The following is a 27,418-nucleotide window of genomic DNA, read 5'->3' as shown; positions in this document are numbered from 1 at the left end:
CTCAGCAATAATGGTAATTACAGCATCTTATGTTTTTATTTTAATGTATTTTCCTTTTTTTAAATTTTTTTTTTATACTAAGTATTTTAACGTAAGCGGCACGGTGGTCGACTGGTTAGCACGTCCGCCTCACAGTTCAGAGGTTGTGGGTTTGATCCCGGATCCGGCCTCCCTGTGTGGAGTTTGCATGATCTCCCCGTGCCGGCGTGGGTTTTCTCCGAGTACTCCGGTTTCCTCCCACATTCCAAAAACATGCTTGGTAGGTTAATTGGACACTCTAAATTGCCCCCTAGCAAATCAGAAATGTTTGGGCTGGTTCCAAAACACAATACTTTTTGAAAATGCTGTTAACAATATGCAATTGCAGCTCAGTCGTTAGTTAAATTAATTGTGAATTATGTTTGTCTCGTATGACCTGACATCAAACTTTCTGATAATTAAAAAAAAAAAAAAATTACCTTTGAAGGGCTAGCGTTATGTAACTGTTCACATAATCTCTGAGAAAGAAATGAAAGGATCACATAATACCATGAAAAAGACAATTTATTATAAAAACATGTGACTGACTGTTTGATTTGCATACCGGTATTCGAGTTTTATATAATATGTAAACAATTTGGAAAGTATACCTGTCTTCATTAGATGACTGACTGACATTCATCCTTGATATAAAGACGGTGGAAGACCATGTACAGTATTTGAACTCTACACAATTACCGGTACTTCTTGAACAAAACTTTCCACAAGAAACTATACGTCAAGAAATATTTACTATTATCTATCCTCAAAAGCTCTGTTACTTTTTGCTGTCATAACTCTTCAAGGCATTTATTGCACCGAGTTTCACTCTGCTTGAGCTATTACGAGCAAATAAAAACACATTACTCTTTCTTCATGGAATCATGGGCCACTCTTCACACATTTTTACTCAAAAATCCAAAGTCGTCATCAATATGCAGCCTTTATGGTGAGGAGGCAGTCCTTATTCAATTAACAGACCCTAATACTGTATACGGTCTTTATGACGGTGCAGAATGAGGTGATGGCTTTGGATGAATGGCAGGACAGCAAGCCCAATAATAAAGCCTGGTAGCACACCTACGCTTACGTACAGTACCTACATACGGCACCGTATCTATACCTACCCCACCAATCTACCTACCTAACATAAATCAGAAACAAATAAGCCTATTGTCATTTCTTTCCCATGGGCGTACCAAGCTTAGTAAAAGGTATGCAGATCTAATTGGTACGTCGCACATTGGGGGAAAAAAACGTGTTTGCACGATGCAGGATAGTTTCATTCAATTCACCAAAGTCATCTTGGGAAATAGTTTGATTGTAGCAACACAGCACAACAAGTGGATAATGCTGTATGCTTTTTTTTAAAATCCACAGTATGACACAAACAGCTTAAATTCCTCTCTCTTCTATGACATGTACTTTTCTTCCGATTCCATTTTTTCCAGTTTGTTAAAGCTCAGATCATTTAACAAATCAACAACAGGACTGTTTTTAGTGCCACCTTAATGTTGTACTGCGACTGGTATGCCATGGAATTACAGAAATACCACCAAAAAATGCATACCATTCCAAAAAGTAAGGTTTATAAAGGAAATCACAATCAAATAAACATCAATCAGTCTTTCCCTCCGCAGTGCCAGTTTGATGTAATACTGAGTAATGATAAAGCTTCTGTGCCAAGGGCAAAGCTAAGGAGCCAACATGTACTTGTTTTAATGGCAACACATTAAAATAGAGCAGGTTTCATTCTCTATGAAGGACATCAAGAAGGGTTTTTGTGACCTCAGGGGGCTTCACCAAAGAGAGCTGACGCAATGGCCTATCAAAGTTGCCCAGCATTGGATCTCTGCAGGTAACTATAGACCTTTCAAACGATGATGATGATGATGATGGGATTAAGATGTGGCACTGAATGAGACCACATTACTTTGGTTATTATTTGTGTCTTGCAGTGAGAGTTAACACAATTCTGACAATAAAATGAACATATTGACTTGTAGTTTTGAAAGCCAACCTGTGACTTTAGGTTGTGGTAAAATAGTGGCATCCAGGTCAATTGCTTGCACAACTTGCATTACTAATCCAATCATTGCTTGTAAAAATGTGTTTTGAATGACAGGTCCATAGAATGACCTTATCATCAATTTCATTATACCGCTATATATTTAAGGATACAAGGTTATGATACAGATTTACAGTATGTGTAATAAATAATCAAATCAGTGTTACTTGAGTACAGCATCTGTAAATGGTACATAAAAGTAAAAACAATCGGGAAACATTTGACCGATCAAGCCAATTAATTGGTCGGGCCCAAAATAAAACCATTGTTGTGACACAATTAATGACATCATAAAAAGCTACAGAAAAAAAATGTCACGGGATCCAATGTCACGATACGATATTATCATGATATGAACCTCACGGTATGATATTTATCACAATATTGGGGGGGTTTATAAAAAGCTCATGATACCGTATAAAAGCTCATGATATTGTAAAAAAAAGACAAAAAAGCCCTTATAAAGAAAACATCACAATATTCTGTTTTTGTGCATAACAGCATTCACAAAGAAATAGGCTTGGCCAGTCATGGTCTCCGATTGGCAATTAGCGTGGGTCTTAAAAATAGGTGGTATCAAATTAAACTGCACTAATATACGAAGCACCAGAGGGTGCTGGAACTGCAAAACTAGTCATAGTACTAGGGTTAGGTAAGGTAAGAAATTGTGCAAAAAGTGCATCTCTTTTTAAGGTTTTGGGTTTGTAGTCATATAATTTATTTTAATTTTACCTTAGTGATCTTGGGGTGGGTGCATCGGCTGTTTCCAGATGCAGCATGCATCCATCCTCCCCCATCAACCAACTGCAGCGGGAGGTGGGAATTGAAGCCAATAGTACATTCCTGCCTGAGAGAGCACTTCTTTTCCTGGACACACCAGCCACACTCGAACCGGGGGTCTGCCTTTAGACACATGCCACAGCTATCCCGCAGCGCCCTGCACTTATACAGGTGGGCTGCAGAGCAAAACAGAGTGAAAGACAAACATTAAAAACAATACCGTTATTAACAGATGCATTTACATTATACGGTCATGTACTGTAAATCATGCTCTAAAAACACTAGAATCATCTGATTCAATAGAAAAATTGTTCTTTTTTAGACAGTGGCGGAGCCAGAATGTGACCAAAGGGTGGGCCTGAATATTTCTCTAACTAAGCACAATCCTCCTATTCCGACACATTGTATATTATAAAAAATGAGAAAATGAATAATATGAAGTTCAGCTCTTCCTTAGAGAACCACAATTCTGCCATTCTTAATATTCAATAAAAATAAAAAACAATGAAACGCAAATTAAAAAATAATTTACTAAAATTGTAAAAATATGTATTTTTTCATGAATCTCACTGGGTGGGCAGTCTGTCAATCTGGGGTGAACCTGTGCACACCCAGGCTCACCCATGGCTCCGCCCCTGGTTTCAGATCGTTGGCCAGGAGGTGTATGGTTCTTATGAGTGACACTCACTGCCACTGACACCAACATTAGAGTTCTTCGAATGGTGGTCAGTAATAGTAATTGCATGGATTAACTTGTAACGGAAATTTTAAAGTTAAAATGACAAAAAAATGTAGATATTTGATTTGATTTATTCTGAATGGTACAGACCCAAATTTTGCTCTCTTTCGGATCTTTTCTTATCTTTTTTTCCCCTTCATTTCAAATGTTACTGAATGCCACTCCATTTGGGATAAAGCAAACTAATTGGGCTTGAATTGACAGTGCGTTCTGCAAGTTGAGGCTAAGTGGTCAAATTCATTGTGCCTCAATTGTATCAAGACACAACTTAACTTCAATGATCAAAGTGTTGACAGATAATCAAACACTTTGTGATTGATTCTTAGTTGGACTCTAAATTGAATTGATTTGTTATGCCCATCAGGAAATCATCTTGTACTAAGGCAACATGTCATCATGAGACTTTTCCCCTGCTTGTTTTATTCGTAAGATACTGGTTGATGTAGGGTTTATTTTAACATTTTTTGGGTTGTTGAATGTTTACGTTTCGGTTAAAACTTTTTGTGGTAAGAACATTTCTGAATAATCTAGTTGCAGAAGTGAATGGAAAAGGACATTTAAATCCTATAATTCTGTGCAACACTGTTGAACACAAAATGGTATAAATAAATATATTTAATGTTAATCACGCCTAAAGCATTTGTGATGATGAAAGTAAAATGCAAAATAAGAAAAATAAATAGAAAAAATATTTCAACCGGTAATGTCTTTTAACGCCAAAGGTAAATTGATCTTTCGCTGTGTATAAATGCATTCTGTTAACTCCTCGGAGTGGAAAAAGTCATTAGAAGTAAAAATGAACACAAATAACCTTTAACACCTGAGAAGAAGCGGCTGATGAAAGGAACTAAATGTGTGTGTGTGTGCGTGCGTGTCTGTTTCTGTGTCAGTGTATTATACTGGATGCAAACACACCATTAAATTGAACATTTTGTGGTCGTTAAAATAACAGAGACATTTAAGAGGAAAAAAATGGACCAGAGCATGGAAGAAAGTCATCCTTGCTTTCCCTTCTCTTCCTCGCACATAGTGCAAGATTTCAAAGTGAGCTCCTTTCGAATCCATCTGCCTCAGCCTTGGCCTTCGCACACCCTAATCTGATTAGCAATGGTTTATCTTAAAAGTAGCATAACGCTAATTAATCTGAAGTAAATGAATGATTTAATTAACATCTCTACTTCACACTAGGGCAAAGCTGGGCAAGCGCTATAATGCTCCTCCTCAAACGGATAATTCAGTAATACGGGTTGGATGTTGAAAGAGAAAGAGAGGGGATGGAGTGGTGAGGGATTATTGGAGGATGGGTAGAAAAAAGGAGGAGAAAAGGAGGAGAATGTCTTTGTGCAGTGTGTGAGCAAGGCCGATTATTTAATGCATGTTTTTTTTTATTTTTTTTTTATCATTTAGCATTTTAGCCGCTTTTCAATTATGCCGACGTCAGGCTACACAAATGTAGCCCGGTTTTGGGCCGACAGACATGTGTCACGTAGTGTCTCGTAGCCGATTTTGAGTTGTCTTGACGCATCGTAGCCTGCGTAGTGTGACACATTCAACGAGTGGCCGTTTGGCATCTGGGACTCTTCACGACCATCACGACGAAAGCCTGGCATGTCAGAATTTTTGTTCTTCTTGCTGCATAGTGTGACATGTCCTACATCGTCCTTCAATTGGTTCTTTGGCATTGACCAATAGGAAGACAGTGCCCTCCTACTTATGACGAAATACTGAACTTAGCGTGCACATACAAACAATCAAAAAATAATTGGACTTGCTGAAAAAAGGAACGGACTGTGGGCAAATGTTGGAAAGTATATGTAGCATTTCAACTCATGCTACGTTTGCTAGCTGGAAAGCCAGAAGCTGATTAGCAAAGTGGTGTCATTAAACAAATGTGTTACCTTAAGTTCTTTTTGGAGAATATCCAAACTGCCCTCTCCCCACCATCCAGGAACATATTCATCGTCTTTTTTTACGTTTCTTTGCCGTTTTTTTTTTAAGATTTTAAAATATTTTTGTTGTTTCCTGGATTTTTCCTAATTTTCCCGATTTTCGTGGAAAGTGTATATTGATTGTTATCAGCACTGCCATCACAACTAGGGGGTTTAACGCTTATAAAGGATTTTGATTTTCAAGAAGTCTACTCCATAAAAACTGTATGACAATTTTGTTAGTGTCATAGGACGTGACAGTTCAACTAATCTCTTGACAGAAAAGGCTTGCCAAGTTTAACATGTGGCTGATACTGAACAAATTGTCAGTATTTAGTTAGTTACATTCCAAAACTGTACAGTTGAAGTAATGGAGCAAGGTAATATGATTAACTTTCAAGGCCTACGGTAATTATTGATGAGCACATGTCCAATTCAAGACTTTAAACCAATTAAGATTTGACAACAGAAGCAAACAGAACACAAACCTCAGAGGAGCATGCTTTCAATGAAATAGTGAAGGCAGAATAATTAGGTTATGACCTATAAGCAACTCATTTGCAAGATGAACTGCATGTCTGACTTCTGTCAGAAGTGGGTCAGACAGAACGCATTGGGCGCAATATTAAAATGGGCACATTTTCATCTTAAAGTAGAAATTGAATATGACTAAAAGTTGGAACAGCCAGGAACAAGAAACAGAAATATTTGTAAATCCGAATCTGTATGCAGATTTTCAGCAAATATCTGTGCGACACACTTGAGAGCTCGACTTACGTTGTCTTGTGTAATGGGACGTCGGAATTCATTAGCCTCCCCAGCTCAATATATTACACTTGAGAAAGAATTCTGAATGCGTAATTGTTTTCCACTTCATGCGCAAAGAGTCATTAAAATAATAAATGTCATCCTTCATCCACTTTTGGTTTTTCTTTCTCAACTCCTTCATTCTCATTTTCCCCGTCTGCCAATGCACAGCATATTTATCAAGCTGTTGTCCACCCATCATTCTCAACCATCGTTTGTTCTACTGCTCACAGGTTTCTTCATTTATATATCTGTCTATCTCACATCCATCTAGTTAATTTTGTTGTGATGGATGTTTGCATCTAACCAATCCCAACCATTAATCTCATGCTTTCCCACCCCTTTTCAGAACTGAGAGTACAACAGTGTTTTTACAAATTCAAGGATCAAGATGAGCTTGATTTTTTATGGCATCTTTAAGCCTTACAAAGAAAAGCATTTAAGTGGGTGCATTCCTCTGCCAAAGCTTACATTTTTCTTCATTTTTTTTAATATTTAAAACCCAAAAGGAGGACGAGATCATTGTGAAAATGTCTGCTTTTTTCATTTTAAACTAAGGATGCAACATGTAATAAAGGTAGCTGTCTAAAACATGGTCCATGTTATATTAAAATCTAAATAACCAAATAATAAAAAATAAAATCAACTCTGGATAATATTCAGATAAAAATACAAACCTTAACCATTGAACCGTAATGCACCTTGACCACAAACTCCGAACCTTAATCCTAATCCTAAAGTCCAATTTAAACCCCTGAACCAAGCCCTACCCTGTCTTGCCTACTGCAAGACATGAGAGAGTGGCTATTGTTAACATGGTGTTGCAAATCGATTATTTTATTTTTTTTACATCAATGCATATTTTAAGCATTTTATATCGATTTTATATCGATTTTCGATACATTTTTACATCCCTGGTGGGTTACATAACACACACCTGTCCCGGGGTGTACTAAATCTTACGAAAGTTGTATTTTGACTTTACATATCTGTATATAATCTTACACATTACACATTATTTTTGAATGGCTGCTGTCACTTGAACGGAAATCAGCGATGTGCGCCGAAAGTGTACACATTGACACGTATACTAACCATTATAAAATAAAATGAAAATTCCGAGTCAGTGTTTTTTTTTTTCTTACCTTGGATGTTGAAGGGATTGTCGATGACAAAGTTTCCATTCCACAGCACGGATAGGTCAACTGGGAGGTCACTGATGTCACTGCCCTCGTAGTCATACTGATTAATACAAAAGACAGACACAGACAGTCCCATGCACAGGTGAATCCTAAAACGAATTGCATTGTGATTCTGGCTTGTTGGCGGCAGAAAGCGAGTTACCCAGCATGGCCATGCAGAGTGACCAAAATAGCGACATTTCATGAACACGCACGCACACATACGCAACGTCAGAAACGTCAGAATGGCTGTAGTTGGATGGGCACTGTGAGGATGTCATGAGAATGGGAGGAAAGAGGCAAATACAACAGCAAAATGAAAGAAGAGAGAAAAGAGTGAAGACAAGAATCAAACAGTGGTAAACGTGAGAAGATATTCACTCACACATGATATAGCAGCTGCATGAGAGAGGAGTGAGAGAAGCGATAGGGAGGGAAATAGTAAAGTGAAATTGGCATTTTCCATTTGCTCACTGACACACTTGATTTGGTAGACTGAACTTGACCACCCCAAATGTGCAATGGGGCTTGTAGCGCATACACACACTTTTGTGATGCTGACTAAAAGTGTCTCTTCTCCAGTACACACTATCTGTCTTTGTGTTCGTATCCCCTTTATCCTTAGCCAATGGGGAATCCTCATCCAGGACACTCACACGAGGTGGGATGCTTTTATTAGCATTGTCACAATGTCCCACGGGTTAAATACTTGCTTAAATACTGGCAGCCAGCAGTGAAACAATAGGACCCTCAGAGGCCGGGCCCCCATTAAACTTTAAGGGTTTTCACTTGTCTGCCGTCACCAAAACACAGGGTGGACTTGTTCTCCAGTCGGCTCCTGCCCACCCCGGCGGCCCGCCACATCATGCTTTATTCATACGGTCACATGCTTTAAAATGCCAACACAGACCACACCGTGACACCCTGTCACCCACGGTCTAATCGGCTTTCTGGGGGCTACTCATGAAGAAAAAAGGCAGTCAAGGCATTAAAAGCAAGATTTAGACATGCAATTTTGCACTAGAGCTGATGATAACTAATGCGGAAGAACAATGGACTGTTTAAACTTGACCACAATCGGTTCAAAGTGGCTCTTAACCTTCATCCCTTTCAAATTAATTGTGTAATTATTAATTAATTAATCTATGGGTGTAACCATGAACAATTCTCAAATATTGAAATATGGTGGAGGACATTTTTAAGTACAGGTAATTGTCATGTAATAGGAGAAATAAGTTGTAACTGTTGTCAATAAATAAGTTCAAAAACAAGTACTGAGGCTCCAGTGTGTATGTACTTTAAAGCTAGGTAGCAATCTGATACATGCATGTTTCTTATTTTATGTTTATGTTTCTTATGTTCCTACATCCTAAAGGGAAAGTCAATCCAAACATATTTTTTTTCAAGAATATGCTCTGTGCAGGCCCAATAGTTAAAACAAGGCATTCTGATAAATATTGCGTTTGTAGAATAAGAGTTAATCCACCCATTTTTAGCCATCTTTGGGGGCGGCCGTTTTGTGACTTGAGTTGACTAAAAATGAAATCAGAGTTGCTCAGGGCTCAGGTATCGACCAATCACAACTCACCTGTTTTCTGAAGCTGAGCTATGATTGGCCGTTACCTGAGCCCTGAGCAACTGTGATGTCATTTTCAGTAAATGGCCGCCCCCTGAGATGGCTAAAAAAAAAAGGGGGGGGGGTGCTTTAACTCATATTCCACAAATGCAATATTAATCAGAATGCCCTGTTTCAACTTGTTGGCCTGCATAGAACATATTCTTGACAAAAAATATGTTTGGGTTGACTTCCACTTTAAAAACACAGTATTGATCAAACTGAAGTTTTCAATGTTTAGAAAATAAATTGGACAGAAAATAGCTAATTGCTTCGCTTAGTAAACTTTTATAAGCTTTTAATAGAAAAATACATCACATTTCAGTTTAAAAAAGGGAATAGGGTGGGGTTTTTTTCTCTCCTTTTTTTAGGGTTTATGTTTGCATATGACGAGGTGACTGTATCTGTTTAAATGCTTTGGGCAAATTTTAAAATGTGCTGGTACCATTTTAAAAGACCAAGATTAGGACATACAATTGCAAAATGATTCAGCAGTGAAAACCCTTTAAGGTATACTGCACAAGCCGAATCAAAAGTATTTATACACAATTATGTGACAGCTTTCCAAATGATTATTATTTGAGCTATCACAGTCAACAATCGTGATGACGCATTGATATGGTTTGGCATGTTGGCCCACCACGTAAACTATTTGTAGTCAGGTCAGGATTCATCCCTCTAAAATGTGTGTGTCCCTTGCGCCCCTGTTTCCACTTATCAAGTTAGCCTCAGACTCCGCTCTTGGCTATCAGCAGGTCACTGACTTGACTTGTGGTTAAGCTTTGATCTAGAGTGCGGGTGTCAATTCTGTTTAAAGTTTTCTAGTGGCGGAACCCAGTGAGGGAAACGTTGCAGTTCTGAAGCCCGTTCCTCCCAAATGAGAGGCCCCTCTGCCCGGCTCTGTGTCCTTCCTCCCCTCCCTTGAGCACCCAGAGCTGCTGGAGATGAGTAATCAAACTCATTACTGGAGCCTCTGGCCAGCGCCTGCATGTCACTGCATGTAATTAATCTACCTGAGCCAACACATACAGTAGTGAGGCCCCTGAGGGAAAAGACGAGAGGAGAGCAGGCTGGTGAGAAAGAAATGTGGCAAATTCAGGCAAGGCAAGATCAGGGACAGCTACAGAGCAAATTAGTGGGAAATACGAATTAGGCAGAGAGGGCATTACAATGACGAGGACAGCAACAAAGGACAAAGAACTGAAATAGAGTACAACGAAGAAGAACAGCGAACAACGGCCACCAGGGCTGTCCCAAAAATGTGTTAAGTGTTGAAAAGGCTGAGGAAGAAAAGTAAAGAGGTAGGTAGTTATTGAGAGGTGACAAGAGGGGTGGAAAGGAGAGGGGCAGGAGAGGTTGCGTTGGGACACATAATGTACAAGGTGAGCAGAAAAGCATTCACTGGCCGGCCTCATTTTGGTAACACTGCAAGTTGGCTGAGGTTCATTCGTTATCTGCTCCTGCACTCGTTTACTCTCCCGCTACATGAATCGTCTCTATGGATTGCCTGTCCCTGCAGAATGTGGGGAGAGATATTATGTGTGTGTGTGTGTGTGTGTGTGTGCATGTATTTGTATATCCTATCGAGTACAGAGGACTGCCGACTTTCACCAAAGCAGAGCAGCTGTGTGATGAGGGGGGTAAAAAGCTGAGTTTGTGTGCATGCACGGGTTGCCCTCATGTAATTAGTCATCTTGGCAGATACCTTGAGAGTGAGTTCGAAATAGACTTCAAGTAGTCTGTTTCTCTTTACTTCAGAGGGACCTTTTGCCTCTTTGATTTGATTTTTCAAGATTACTAAGATTTTGTTATACACATGCAATACATCTGCACTCATGCCAGCTCTACAGACTACAAATGTAGTTGATGTGATTGCTATAGTTTTTCTTTCAAACGATTACATCATTTAGCTTTGCATACAAATCCTGGTTGGAGTTTTAGTGCAATGACAAGAGTTATTCAAAATATATGATTAATATATCACATTCAAAGATGATGCCTGCATTTGCAGATTGAATATTCTTTGTTTCATGTTCAAAGAGTTAAGTATATTTGAAAGGATTAATTCTTGGTGGGTTTGGCGTTTAATTTATTTTGGAGGATGAGGGCTTTTGTGGCTTTTTTGCACCAATTATTCAAAAAAGCAGGACCAACCTAAACGAAAAAGGGGGACTCTAGTGTCATTCAAATTAAGACAAATGTTGTTATTATTCCGTCGTTTTTACAATTATTTAACCTATTTTACACTTGTTAAGTAGTTGAGGGTGTTAAAACATTACTTTAAAAATGCCTCTACGGTTAATAAAGATTTTATGATCATAACAGTTTGATCCTGTAACATATTTACTGACTTATTTTTTGTGCAAACACTCACTGTAGTGCAATAATATGTTGGAGTCAATGTTACCATAAAGTACCTTTTAGATATTCTCATTTCACCTAAACAAATCTGAGCTCATAATAATTGCATTATGTAGATGTTATGCCTTTAGAAATGCATTTTGGTCAAGCTTACACACTTAAAAAAAATAAATCAATTAATTAACTGCAAGCAGACAATGTAGATGAAAACAGCAAAACACAGTATGTGAACTTGCTGACAGAGTAGACAATGACAGGGTGGAGATTTTTGGATAATGTTAGCAATTTATGAGCACATGATGGACCTTGACATCGCAACATGATTTAGTTGCTGGCTTTGGACTGTTTAGCAAACATATTTCAAATTGCTCAAAGGTTTCTAAATCATTGACACCGCATTTCACTATGACAGAGTGGACATGTTAAATTTGCAACATACAAATATCCATATAATATGATGAAAATTATGAAACATATGCATAAATATTGACCCTGAAACAGCGATTGTTTCAGCGTCCATTAAAGTAAAACAAAATTCTGTTAGTAACAGCATCGGAAATACCATAGGGTTTCTGCAAGGGGTGGCGACCCCATAATGACATGGTGGACAACAATTTCAGGGACACATGTAAAATACTCAATATGATAATGAAAATAGCATGACCAAAATGACAGACTTTAATGAAGAACTTGTTGTGGATAATACAACCAAGTCAGCAATTTTTGATTTTGTATCATTTACCACCTATTACACACTGTATTTAGCAAGGCAGGCGGATGTCGGATTTGCCAAAATTACATTCAAATCATGAGATAAACAAAAAAAAGAAACAGATGAAATGAAGGAAACACATATAAAACGACTTATCATTGCACTGACTTGTGTAAATGTTTGGCCACTTAAAATAAGACATCTAAGTTTTATTATTGTGCTACATGATGACTGAGCGATTCTGGTGAGGACACCATCGGCACTTCATGGTGATATTAACAGTCTCTCTTTGTCTCTCACTCACACACGCACATACAGTATAATAAATCATGTAAAGCAGGTCACTAGTTGTTACCGATACTACAGTCTCGATCCACTTTGCATGGTTAGGAAGGGGATCGTGTGGAGAATCAGCCATATGCTTTATACATTATGCTGGGCGTCTGCGTTATGTTGAAATAGCTAACCAACGAGTGTGCACATGATTTCCCTGTGAACATTCATGCATACTCTGGATCCCTAGCGTATGTGCAGGTTGGATGTTTGAGTGCTGGAGAGGCGTTAAGTAATGCACAATGAGACAAAGATTGAATGGACAGGGGAACATCCACTGCCAGCTAATTTTTGCAATGATTTATTGCACGTGACTCCCCCAGACACAACCTGCTGTGATACATATACATGCGCTTTCCTCACGAGAATACTGAACACAATGGTAACAGTGAGCAGGTTATCAATCATAATGGATGTTATATAGAGCTTGGCGCTCTCCATAACAAATCTTTCAGTTTCAATAAGTTTTGCCGTTTAATACTCACACACACAAGTGGAATTAGAATGTAGACACACCAACTCTCAGAGCACACACACATTAATTTGATTTGCATTAGTTCAATACGAATTTGCTATCGTTATTATAATTAAAGCGCGTCATAATATTTGCATTATTGTGATGCCTTAAAAGACCATTGGCAACATTTTTAGATTTCACTCCAAAAGAACCTAATTGCAACATGACATGGAAAAAAAAATGATAGATAAATGTTTCAGTTAACTTTAGCTGAAATATCCATCAGTTATTGCTCTAAGACATATTAAATTAATCGATGTTTATTAGACGGATAAAGGTTTCCTGTTTTCCATTTTCCTTTGGAAGACTATCATTTATCGCTGCTGTTGGGCCAAAACCTCATATGACAAAACATGGTAAATTTCAGTGCTGGGCATTGCCTAACCGCCACCAAGTTCCCGTCTGCATATTTAAACGACCCAGTCCGTCCCTCGTCGGCGAAAGCCAATCGGCATCGAGAAGGCTATCTTCACGTCACACGCGGGCGCTGCAAGAGCAGACATGCCACCAAACAAAGAAAAAATGTCAAACAAAAATAACTGATACACACGCAGAGCATGGTGATCGGTGAAATAAAAACAATATGGCGCACGTCATTAGGTCTGTGGGACCGCAAGGTACACAACGCTGTCTTATTTTGAATTTTTTAGTCGGCCGCGCGTCAGGAGTGTAGCACTTGCGTGTGACGTGGTACAGCTTAAGTCCGTTCTTGACGCCGATTGGCTGACTCGGACCAACTGCGACCACATGGGTCGTTTAAATATGCTGACGGGAACTCGGTGGCAGTCCGTCAATTATGTCTGGGTGTTATTTATGCAAATTATTGACCAATCCAAAGTGTTGAAAAAGGCTTGCTGTCTTTGACGCTGCAATGTTAATGGTTGAACAAACGTGCTGTTTTTGAAAAGTGATGAGTTCGGAGGAACGAGGATTCCGCCCGACGCCAAGGAATATGAACCTTTTTGAAGAGCAAAAAAATATATATATTCACTGCTTTTTTTAAATAATCAAGCATCTGCTGTAAACAGTGTGTTCATTAACCAACGTTGTCGACACTTGGTTGATAAAAATAAAGTAATACTGCTGAAAATACATGGGATTTGCATCACATGGAAAATGCACAACCGCAAATATTTGGTTATAGTGACGATATCAGATACTGGACTGAGTACTACTACTAGTAGTAGTAGTAGTAGTAGTAGTAGTATGTGCCTACAAGGTGTATTCTACTTGGTTGAGAAACGACTATAGTGTATTGTATACGGTCACAACAGGTAAAAACAAGGACAAATGTTTTGCATAACACAGTCAACAGTAAATTCCAGCATCTGTGAAAACCAACATTTGATGGTGGAACAACTTGCCATCCCCCAATATATATATTAATATAGAAAATATCAGCTCATTCATTTTTTGCACCAATCATGATTCCTTGTTCCTTCAGCATTACTTTCTGACATGTGCACATCTTTTATATTTAACTGAACGCGCCCAACCGTGCAATATGTTCCTGCCTCATTTGTTTGATTCCGCACATCTTCTGGCTGAGGTCAATCCTTTTGTTGATTTAAAAAAAATTCTGTCTCAAAGTACTCTGTTCAACCTCCTCCATCACACTCCTCGTTGCTTCGTCATCGTTTGCTCCATCTCGTTGCTTCTCTGCCTTGTGTGTATGCGTGTTTCCGTCAGTCAACAACAGCACTGCAATTCATCATCATTTCATCTACAGCTCCCTTAATTGGATGCTATCACAGACTAGTCCCACCTGACGAGGAGGCTCATAAAACCACATTGCTGTGCTCATGTGGCTTGCACACATACAAGCACACACAAGCACATGAACGATAAGACTATTTGACCCCGTCTTTATATGTTGTATTTTCATTTTCTTACATCCTACAATGAAAGAATTTCTGTTCACCGCAAAAAATCAGCTATCTAACCTAGACTTAGAGCCAAAAGTATTTTTGATCTCTGAGAATAATATACGATGCAAGAGCAGAATTTGTAAGATTATTCATATTGTTTGAAGATGATTTGTCTTTTATTTCTTACTTAGTGTGTAGATCCTAAAATCGGCTCATTTACATACAAAATAAGCTAAATTACTGTCAAAGTCTCAGTTTGATGCTATAGTTTGTGTTTTCAGAGAATTTTTAGCAATAAAAACTTGTTCAAAGAACCTCCTAATAACTGGTGTACCAATATTCACACACACTAAAAATTCACACGTTTTGTTTTACTCCAGGGCGGCGCGGTAGTTGACTATTTAGCACGTTCGCGTCACAGCGCAGAGATTGTGGGTTCAAATCTCGCCCCGGCCTTCCGGTGTGGAGTTTGCATGTTCTCCCTGTACCTGTGTGCGTTTTCTCCAGGTACTCTGCACCCCCCTTCCAAAAACATGCTTAATAGGTTACTTTCAACGTTATTTTATCTAATATAGTGCTTGATATTAGTGTTTCACCAGTTATTTTAAGGTATTCCTCTCTTTTCAAAAGCCAAGATCATTTTTCTTATTTCAAGAAATCTTACTAAGTGTAATCAATCATCTTACTGCACTGGCAGATAATTTCACTTGGTTTTAGTCTGAATCCTCTCAAAACATTTTTGCAGTGATATGACGCTGAAGAATAAATAAATACTTTGATTCTAGCGATTGTGCTACATGTCGAAGCAACGCAAGGTGTTAAGAATATCACATCTTTGTAGCAACCTATGAAGGGCTAGCAACTACTATTTTGCTGCCGAAGGCCTTGCCTACACATAGCTGTGCATCTTTATCTTCAGTGCTGGGCAAACATTTCTGACTGCTTTTTCTCTCTGTTCCTTTTGTGCACAACCTTTCCTCTAGCGAGGATCAAAGAACTCCAACGGGTCTGAGTGGGTTGGACAAATTGCAATTTGCGTTCCATGCATGCTGTGGTTGACCCGCCGGTTTTATTTTGCATTACAGGCTACCTCCTGTGTGTTTCTCAATTTTGAAGTGGTGTTCTTGTACTCTAAAGGTTCAGCATTATGGCAGACACAGATGATGTAAATGAGTCACTTTGAAAAACGTTTCTTCTTTGTGTGCGGACATGTAACTGCCTGGCTCTGGTTGGTGAAAAGGAGTCAAAGGTCACTTGTAGTTCTGTTGGATGTGATTGCAGTCTGTAACATACCAAAACGGATTGCACATACCACCCACCTCTTAATTCAACAAGCACCTGTAGTAACAGAGACTGTTTGATCACAAAAGATATGCACCTCGACAAAACTGAAGAGACCTAAGAGAGCCTTGATTTCATTTGCTGATTCAGAAAAGTAAACATCCTTGCTATAAAGTAAGATTGTAGGTGATACAAAGTAGTTGTAAAATTGGACACATCGCAGCGGGAGTACAGTTAGCAGGGGGAAAAGAGTCTGACAAGCACAAGAAAAGACAGCTGCCACATACAGGGCTTAATGCGAGGTCTCGCTACCCGCTATTCAGTGCCTTGGCGTTATGTCATAATTGGTGTCACGTCTGCCTCACCCCAATTGAAGCACCGGAAATCAACTTGAAACTTAAAGGGATCTGCTCCTATTGCTTGTTAACCCCGACAGTTGACTGAAAGCAAGGATGGCGAAGTAGGAATGAAGAGAAAGAGAGTGGCATTTGAACATGAAACCACACACACTTACACACATTTTACAACTGTAACACTGCAAAGTGGTTAAACAAGTTTCTGCTGCCAAATGACTAGGCGCTGGGCTTGATCCGCTTCAGATGTAGAGCTTTGAAGCATTTGTTTGACCAGGTTACAGAATATACAAATACTGTGTTAAACCTTAATAGGATTCGGAGAGATAGGATCTAGCAATACTCAATATTCACACAGTTCAAACCAGAAAATATGTACGGTAAATGTCCCAAATAGTGGTCCACAAACACCTTTCAAACATGGCAAAATGGATGACTATCACTCCAATCCATTCATATCCAAAATCTGAGGGATTTTACAATGCATCTGTCACATCATCAAGGGCAACTGTGGTTTTAGTAACTTCCCGAAGGACACTTAATAATGGGGAAACAAGCTATCAAGTGTGTGACCCTGATTTCTAAAAACTATCACTCCATCACCTGAATAACACTGTCCCCAAACTCGACAGCCAATATAGAAGCTGACATTAATCAGGGCTACATACTTTGAAAACTCTCTCCATTAAAGTGGATAGCTTTGTGGATTTTGTCTTGTCCACGTGAACAGGTGTGTGTGGTGCCTTACTGTGCTCTTCTGACACTGGATGCTTGTGCTGTTGAACCTCAGGGCTGGGACACTGAGCGTGTTGCCTTGAATGTGAAAAATACACTCGTAGTTCCTCTGTCCGGACTGCGGCTGGGGCAAGTTCTGTGCCAGGAGCGTGATGGGCCTCATAACTCCAGCAGGGATATAGATCTGAGTGGAAGGCAGGATTTGAGGACACTCCTGGAGATAAGAAAATTACGGAGAAAGAGCTTGAGATGTAACCGGAAAAGTAAGCGGGCCACTCAGTGAAGATACAGATCTGGATGGACAAAGTCTTCTGGACATGGTGCTTAGTTAATGTGCTACATTGAAATTCAGAGCTGATCGATACATAATATACCTCGCAAGGACTTTTATGCATCAGTTAAAATGTGAAATCTTTTCCCAATTATCTGTTCTCTAAGACACTGTTCTATAATCGGTACTCTGTAATATTACATTTTGATATAACATGTTAACCATTTCTTGGCAACAAGCAACACCGTTTGGGACGAGTAAAAACTGTCTGCGAACATTTTTGCAACATTTTGCCCACCCTGACAAAACCCCCAAATTCACTACATTCACAAGCTTTTGCCGCTCGGTGAGATTCATCTTACATATATAATACCGGATTGGCCTTTTCCACTCTGCTAAATAATAACTATCTTCAAAATAGCTAAATACAAATTTAATTGCTTTATTGCTTATTGTAACTTTTATGAGAGGTTTATCCCATCTGATAGTTCATATTTGATGGAGAGTAGAGGAAGAAAAAAAAAACAGAAAGAAGGGAACAAATCGATGTGGTTGCTGAAGTGAAGCAGATTGTCAACAAGAATGGAATACTTCAAGTCTGAAGTATTCACAGGTGGTGATAGAACAGTGATGGACTGCCGCTATGCCTCAAGGCTCTAATAGAATGAAAAAAAGGACGGCGTATGTGTGTGTGCGTGTTCGCGCGTGTGCATGGTTTGTTGTGCGTGTGGTTACTGTGAGTGTGAGTGACCAAATACGTGGGCTCGCTGGTGAAGTCTCTAGTCTGAAGTAGCAGCTATTGTTAACGTCGAAGGAGCATGTTCAAGCATCTGTTCCAATTACGACACGGAAATCCTGCATGGTCGATACACACACGCACCAACACACATTTATACACAAACAAAAAAGTGCTGGCAGCAGAGGATTGTGGGGGCTGTTTCATTAGGAGTGGTGACAGGTGTCAAAGCTGACTCTGCATCAGATAGTGGAGCACTGCTACAAAACGAGACGCACAACAATCTCCTCTGACTGGGGGACCCTCATGGGGGAATTCTCAGTTCTTTCGCGGCTCCCCCTCTGCACTTGTTCCTTTCGCTCTTGGCCCAAAGTGATCTCGAGCGTTTTACTTTTTCTCTGCCTGGATGACGATGCCCTTTGCCTTACTGCACCATAAAAGTGCAACAGACGACATATCACCTTTTTTTACAGGGGTGGGGGGTGACAATCGTTTCGGTTCACGTTTGGTTTTGAAAACTGTTACAAGCAAACTGTAGATAATATTAACATCAATATTGATATTGATATGAATAGTAATCGCATTAGTAATATTAATATTGATATCAACATTAATATTAATATTAATATTAACATTAATATTGATATCAACATTAATATTAACAACAATTAGATTCCAGCTTCTGCTGCTAATACTAACACTGCTTGTACAACTACCGCTCCTCCTCCTCCTCCTCCTCCTCCTATTACTACTACTAATAATAGTAACAATAATTCTTCAAGTCACCAAAGACACTTTACAAACAATGAAAACTCACATAGTCCTACTCTGTCATAGTAGTTACCAAAGATGGCTCCTTGACCTGCAATGGGCTACTTGGAAGATCCTGGAAAAATAGTATCATCTCATTGAATAGTAAACATAAAAAGTGGACTACGGGAGTGTAGAGCTAAACCAGTGGGTGAGCAGAATGTGAGGAGAGGTGAAGCAAGGGGGGAGAAGAGGAGAAGAAGCAAGGTTGTCTTCATGGGAGCAATTCACTCATTTATTAAAGTGGGAGATGAGACCTGAGGAGGGCAAGTTGGAGCGCTGCTACATGGGAGTCATCCGCATCGCTTTGAGCTAAACTAATTCTCACATGGTCAACATGCACAACCACACGCACACACGCACAAATGTTCATCTCAATACACCCACTTCTATTAATCTTGCCCTCTAGCACTGTGAAGTCAGTTAGCACACTCTTAGTTGTGGCGAATTCGCCACAGGGCAAAACACCGACACTCTGATCCAAGTTGTGAAGGTGAACCCTTATCGGAATTAAGTTTGTCTACCACTCCACATTCAAAACCACACTGACTCCTGTGTCGCTACATGAAATATATAATCAAAATATTCAAATGAAGCTTTTAACTGTAAAGTTTAAAATGTTATCTTATTCCAGTGCAGTACATGTTTACTTTCATATACAGTACATTATTTACTTTTCAAATATGTCCATTTTTTAAGTTCAGTTTGGTTTTAATTAACTTTTAAGTAGAATGCATTTGCAGAAAAAAAAAGAAATGTAACTTTTATTTTATGGATCATTATTTAAGCCTTTTTTTCCTCTATATTTAAGAGCAGAGTAAGAACCACATTAACTTACAGTAACGATTACTTTATTGGAATATAAATTGCACCTGACAATTTTTGGGCTCAAAGTAGACCACATTTTACACCTGCTGAAAGCGTTTTGGTGCAGGTGGTGTAACATGATATTGGTGAATTTGATTGAGATGCAGGCAGACAAATTCTGCACTCCAGGCATATGTTGTGGATGACTGACATCATATTTCATTCATAAATATAACAACAGCAGACCCTCTGAATCGAAGTAGAAATCAATCAATTGAACGCATTATTAATACATTTTTAAATTCAACCCCTGACTGCGGCACAGCTATTGGGAGGCAGGGGCGGGCGGTTTTGCTTCACGCACGGACATGAATGATCGGGGCGGAAGGCGGCATTCAAGTGCCCCCTTCACAGCGGTGATCTGTGATCTCCCTGGCCAACTTAACATGATTTGCAAGTGGAGATCTTCTTGCAGTTCCTTCTAAATGTATTCTTACTATTCGTGCTTCGATCTCCTGCATGGACTTCAGCCATGACGACCGTGTGCCTCTCCTGCGCTGAATACAAAGGGAATGAGAGAGGCCACTTTCATTGGTCGGGAAGCAAGTCAACTGTGTTCATTCCCACAACGGCGCAACGGCTGGTTTTTAACAGTGTGTGTCTATGAAAATACCAAAAGAGAGAAAACTCCACCCATTCCCAGAATTAGACCGCACTTTGCGCTAAACTTGCGCTGGGCAAAAAAAAAAATCCAAACTACTAAATTGACAAAATGACACAAATGGCACCGACTTTCTTGTTATACAGTGGTGCCTCAACTTATGAGTATGAATTTAATGTACTTGTACATAAAATTATTTTTCCTCTTTGAATTAATTGAAATGCCATTGATCTGTTCTGATTTTAGTGTAATTAAGTACGTGTGTCTGTGTGTAGGGGTGTGTGTGTGCGTGTGTGTGTAAAATTAAAAAAATGGTCAATGGGGTCTTATCACCTCCTTTCTGAAATGGTTCACTGCCCTGCAACGCTAATCCATGGGGACCCTCTTGACTGTGGTGACCCCTTGTCACACTCACACATACACACGCATGTAGACACATGCCCACATGCACACACACGCAAACTGTAGTCCATTTGTGTGTTGAGGTGGGCCTTTAAGGGGCATGGCCTAGTGAATGACATCAGCAGCTTGGCCTTGCAGTTTAACTTGTGCTTACTTGAGCATTAGCGTCTCCTCCATGCTCATTGTGGGGGTTTTCATTTTGTATTTGTGTGTTTGACTGTTCCTCCCATCCAAAAATTGACTGAAAGTGAATTGGAAACGGCTGCTCTTATTTTTTCTTATTTTTTATTTTTTGCAATAGCTCATTATGCAAAAAACTGATAAGTTGGGCCACTCGTAAGACAAGGTACCACTGTATAGTGTACTGTATACTAATCATGATCACGATAAATGTCACTAAGTATACTTTAGAATGCAAAAGACACATGTTAATGAACGTATGAAACAGTGGAGTTTAAACCAGCACACAAAGAAATACTAAGTGGGGGAATGAGGAGGGAAAAAAACAAAAACAAGTCACTTCATTTATGTATAACTGTGGCAAACCTAAAGTCATCAGATCATCTGCTTGCTGTCTTTTCAACTTACAATTACTTCCTATCAGCAAGAAGATGTCCTAACCATGATGATGTCAGAGATGAGGCAAGAGCACTGATTGGCTACTGGCTGTCACCCAGGAGGCCACCTTCCTGCAGCGCTGACACTCTGTGAGTATGATGGATGAGGATGTATGCGTGCATGTGCATGTGTGTGTGTGTGTGTGTGTGTGTCAAGGGGTCACCACAGTGAAGAGGGTCCCCACGGATTAGCGTTACAGTCCAATGAACCATTTCAGAAGGAGGGGACAAGACCCCATCGACCAGTTCTTTTATTTTCCACACACACACACACACGGAAAGGAAAAGGTAGCAATATGATGACCGCATCTCCCAAGAGTGAGAACGAGACATCTGTTGAGCAATGTCTCAGTTCCACACATTAGTATGGGTGTACCATTAGAGACTAGGTGCTACAGATACGCTCAACACACACAATATCTCAATAAAGTGCTACAGTGCATGTCTCTAATCGCTGTAGATTTATCCGTTTAATCAACAGAAGAGTTCAGGGCTGTATCTCCACAGATCCCCTCAAACATTCTGCCATCGTGAGCTCTCATTTTAGTGAGTATCCCTTTTTCCATCCCTGATATAAACCAAGGCATATGCTGCATTTGTTACTGAATGTGTGCTGAAGTGTCGTTTAGTTTCACAAAAATGCATCCTGCATTACAGGAGTTTCATTACAGGAAAGACATCTGTGCAAGAAAAGTAGCATTCTGAGTGTTTCTATGTTATTGCATTCAACAACCGTGACCAGACATTCTTTTTTCCTCCTGACAGCTTTACTTTTTGGGGACCATCAAAATGTATCCTTTGAAAATTGCCCTCGATTTCTTCCTATATGGTTCTGACAGTATCAACTACGGCATTCATTTCAGTTGATTAATCATTCCAAATGCCAATTTACACAGCACAAGTGATTTATTAATCTGATTTGCAACTCTGCCAGACGGACGGTGGACACATAGAGTAGAGAGCAGTATGTAAGTGCCTTTGTAAAGCGAACCACTGGGAACTGAACCATAGGCTTTTGTTAGTGGACGAAATCTGGATGAAACCCATACAAGTATGGGGAGAACATGCAAACCTCACTCGGTCAGACCCCAAAATCGAGTTGGTTCAAGCGGTCCATGATGGAATTCAACTGGGAACCTTTGTATTTTGATTTCTCAGTGCTAACAACTCCACTATGCCACTATCCATATTTCACATTTATTTATTTATTTTTGCATGTATTATTTTATGGTAATTACGACTGTGTAACACCTATTGGTTGCTGAAACATTTGGGTGTTCTGGGTTCAGAGATACTGATCCATTATCTCTAACGTGGTGGTCTCCGGACCGGGTAGATCACAAAAAGGATGGAGAAAAGATAATGCATCTGACCTCTACTCCACTGACTGTACAGACCTCTTCACACACATCTCCATTAGAGTACTGTAGTTCTGTGTGTTATCTCTGATGACCAAGCATGACTGCATGTCAATCTGGAGGCTACCAAAGGCCAGATAAAGAAGAGGATGTTGCTGATTGCCATCAGCTAGGGGATCAATAGGAGCCACAAAAAAGATGCAGTGGGTAAACCAGTAAGTGTGCTAAGAAAATGTACCTTTTTATTTTTTACTCTACTTATTTGAACTATTATCCAAGAAAGTGATATATTATTATATATTATATTAAAGTCAATGTAAACGTTTGCCTCAACATGCTACATGAATGTAAACAATCCTTAGCTGTCTGAAGACAATTGTTTGGGCCACATTGAGTGCTGACATAGAACATGTGAAAATGACGAAGTGAAGTGTTGTACAATGTTATAACTGGGTACACAAATAGTTTGAAGCCCAAACACAGTGGATATAAAACATGTACGCACATCCTTGTTCAAATGCCAAATGAGACCAAGATGAATCAAATCAAAATGCTTTCCACCAATAACTTAAAACCTGTGCAACTCTATTAAAAAAAGTATTTTGTGAGGGGACATTTAAAATAAACAGCTCAAACGATGTGGTTGCTGAAGTGTGGACACCCTCATAACTTGGATATGGCTATGTTCACAATTAACCAACCAAATTCAAATTTATGTTAAATAGGAGTCAGCTTAAAAAAAATAAAAATAAAAATACATCTGATCTAGTGGTCTCCTTTTTTTGTATTGGAACACATTGGTATTTGAACAGTGGTGCGTTGACTTTTTATGTCTCCCCCCAAAAATTATCCCAAAATGTTTTGATTGAATTTAAGCTTATTTTTCAACATTACCATTAAAAATGAATGGTTAACAAAATATTTGATTTCATTGTTATTTATATTGCACTGTTTTTTTCTTTAATTAACTACTGTATGTCTGTACGAGGAATTTTAGTGCCCTGAAAGGCACCTATAAATAAAATGTATAACTTGTTATTATCGCCATTATTATTGTTTCAGAAGAATGCAAAAATACACAGATAGATGAGAATAGTTAAATTTTTCAGTGGATAGCTGAGGTTAGGTGCCTCTGGAGAAAAAAAACCCAACAACAATTAGGTGAAAGTGAAGGAAAATGGCTGCATAACTGCTCTACTTTGACCTTTGGTATAACCATTTTGCCCATCTCATATGTCCTTGCAATAAGAAAAATATGGTCCAAAATTTGAAGTATGCAGAATCCAAATAAACAATAGGAGGAAATGAATTACAGCATTGTGTATTTGTTTATGTTTACACTTTCACGGGGCTGTGAGAAATAAGTCAGAGGCAAATTAAACCAACAATAACATTAAAAAAAAAAAAAAAAAAAAAAAAAAACACCCAAAAACTCGATCTTCGTTGAACAGTATTTTGTCCCATAAAATGTTAACTTGCAAGGATCCATGTGTAAATTTTGCTTTGAAATTGATAAATATGAATGTGTTAAAAGCATCGTCAATTAGACCACCTCCATCTTGTGTTAGATATAGGTCTAAAATATTGTTCTCTGAACACACCACAATCACTTCAAGAGAAAATAGAAGAACACTTTGGCCTTGATTTCTTCCTATATGGTTCTGACAGTATCAACTTTGGCATTCATTTCAGAGTACCCGACAGTATCTGACAGTATCAACTTTGGCATTCATTTCGGAGTACCCGCAGAAAAGCCACAAAGAACCCACAAGAATCTATATAAAAAACCAAAGAGCTACTACCTCAGTTCTCTTATGTAAGATAATTTCCAAAAAGTCTCATGACGGCTAATTGATTACTTAAGCCACGACCTATTGGAGTTTGTCACAGACCACAAGCAAAATCTTAATAATCCCAGTGCTTCGCAGCGACCGGAAAAAGAATGGTTGTATCTAATAGGAATATTAACCAGGGAATGTCACAAAGTTATTGGATCCCTTTCATTCTAGCTCTGAGACTCACCCCTATGCTCCATTTCAATAAGAAAAGTTTTCATCTACTTTGCTGAAATGAAGCGATTCCCTCGACTGGTGTCAGGTGTAAGGAGGCCAGGCCCCATCGCACCAGATGAACAGCACTTGCATTCAATGAAAGACACTTTGAACTGTAAGAACTCTTTTGCAGAGTCCACCCACTCATCTCAGTCCCTGACTATGGGGGATAGAGAGAGAGAGGTGGAAAAGGCAGTAAAGAAGCCAAGATAAAACATAAAAAGTTCATACCATTGGAGTCTGAGAGACTGACACTTTAAAATGTGTGGGTAATTAGACGTCGTGATGGAATCCACCAATTCCAACAGACTTACAGGTGCCTTCCCGAACACACTTAGCAAAGAAGCAACTTCATTATTGAATCAGTAAGAATGTAGGAATGAATCAGTCCTGTCTCGGCAGATACAGTAATCTGAATTAAATGATTCACTGTGAGCCTTGAAGGAAGAAAGTAAGTAAGGTGAATGACAGAGAATTATTAAGCAGTTATTGAGGAAGCCTAGTCGCAGGTTGTGTCACGATCCTCAAGTAAGGTTTCAACTCCTGAATGGTTAAACATGCCTCACATCCTCCTCCCACTCATGTATCCCTTCACAGGCTCTCTTTGGAATTAATGTTGCTCCCACCATTTTTAGGTATTCTTTCTCATATTCGTTTTAACTTATCTAGTCCATTGTCACAGCTGTCTTCCACCACCTGCTACTGCCTCCATACTGCTTATTCATATATTCTCTCCAAACCTGAAAATGTGTCTTCCAAAAGTGAACACCTACACCATGGATGCTTATTTAGCTATTGATATAAGATCAACATGTCCTTGTGAGGCTTTTTTGGAGCGTTATTGCAATTTGTGTCACTGTGGTGGTTTACTCGTCCGACTTTGTTCAGGAAGTGTGAGTTTGGATCCCACTCAGTGTAAATGTGAGAGTGAATAATCTAGGCTTAAAATGTTCCACATGTTTTGACTAGCAACCAGTGTTATATAGTTAGTGAAAAGAAACTAACGAAATGACAAAACTAAAACTGAAAAATATTTCCACTTAAGAAATAAGATAAAAACTGCTTAATTTTATTTTTAACTAACTGAAACTACATGTTACGTTTATAAAACCAAGTAAAGCTAAGGATAATTTTAGTGAAAATCCACCCATCCCTCCATCCATTATCCAATCCGCTTATCCTCACGAGGGTGGCGCGGAGTGCTGGAGCCAATCTCAGCTGTCTTTGGGCAGTAGGCGGGGGACACCCTGAATTGGTTGCCAGCCAACCGCAGGGCACACAAACAAACATCCGCACTCACAATCACACCAAGGGGCCTTTAGAGTGTCCAACCAACCTACCATGCATGGTTTTGGAATGTGGAAGGAAACCGGAGTACCCGCAGAAAACCCACAAAGGCATGGGGAGAATCTTTTTACAGATTATGTAACATTATATTTGACTCCAAATTAATTTTCTATGCTGTGAGAAAACAGACCATAGCCATTTGTACGTTGGCCTAAAATTTGTGACAGTTGATTGTTCAGGGAGTTTTGCATAGTGCAAATCGGAGTCATGTTTTTATTAATTTGCAGAGAGAATTCCTCCACACTTTCATAAAGCAGTCCCCTGGCGGTGTGTGCGAGCTTGCAACTAGGCCACCGTCACAACTCCTCCCCCGTATGTTTTACTGCGGATGCTCCACCTTTCGCTTCTCATCTCATCTGTCTCTCTCCATTAAACACGACGGCGATCAGACAAGCATCTGGAGATGCATCTTTAAGCTTTAATACACTTTGAATAATTAACAGACACACACACTTGCACACGCATATGCACGCACACACACAGGATGCACACAGAGTGAGTCTATCAGTGGCAGACGGACCCAGAGGGAGAAGGGAAGCTCACTCGATGCCAGCCTCAGACACAGAGCCTCTGAGCTGGGCTGCCCATTGCAATGTGGCAGTCCGTGTTCCAACAGACACACACAATGAAAAAAAAGCTGTGAAGCTAATTGTCAGAAAAAGAGGACGTCTGCCTCTTTCTAATTGACATGTTGTGGCTAATGGCGGGAACAAGAGGATAAAGGAGAAGAAGATACGGAGGGATCAAAACGGAGTGCCGGCATGGTGCACTATGAGCCATAAAATACACACGCATACATTCGTACACACACACACACACACACACATTTGTGTTGACTGCACCAGTGAGGTGATGCAAAAATATGAACACAGAGTCAGCTCACTCATCATACTGATATATTCTGTAATTAACACGGAGAGCAGCACTGGCACACCTATTTTGTGTTCACCTGCTGTTCATCTGGAGTCCAACATAGCCTTCTTCTGATTATCAATGAGGCCACAGTTCAACTCCCCATGGAGCTGCTACAGTATGCATTTTAGACTGATTTGTATTCTATCT

The 27,418-nt window shown here is 39.4% G+C and overlaps 1 protein-coding gene across 2 annotated transcripts in view; it reads right to left on the bottom strand.

Annotated features, from left to right (window-relative positions):
* LOC147153372 (plexin-A1-like) overlaps positions 1 to 27,418 on the bottom strand; it is a 208,683-nt gene that overhangs the window by 42,452 nt on the left and 138,813 nt on the right. For both annotated transcript variants that reach the window (XM_086028906.1, XM_086028914.1), the window contains exons 10-12: positions 17,310 to 17,510; positions 7,486 to 7,582; positions 2,819 to 3,042 (exon numbers count right to left, since the gene is read on the bottom strand). In XM_086028906.1, coding sequence (XP_085885032.1) covers positions 2,819 to 3,042; positions 7,486 to 7,582; positions 17,310 to 17,510 — 522 coding nt within the window. The remainder of the gene's footprint in view (positions 1 to 2,818; positions 3,043 to 7,485; positions 7,583 to 17,309; positions 17,511 to 27,418) is intronic.

Source organism: Filicampus tigris, chromosome 1 (assembly GCF_054856515.1).
Source record: "Filicampus tigris isolate MCC_2025a chromosome 1, RoL_Ftig_1.0, whole genome shotgun sequence".
Lineage (NCBI taxonomy): Eukaryota > Metazoa > Chordata > Actinopteri > Syngnathiformes > Syngnathidae > Filicampus > Filicampus tigris.
Note: the sequence above shows the minus strand (reverse complement) of the source record. Positions and strands in the feature narration are given on the sequence as shown.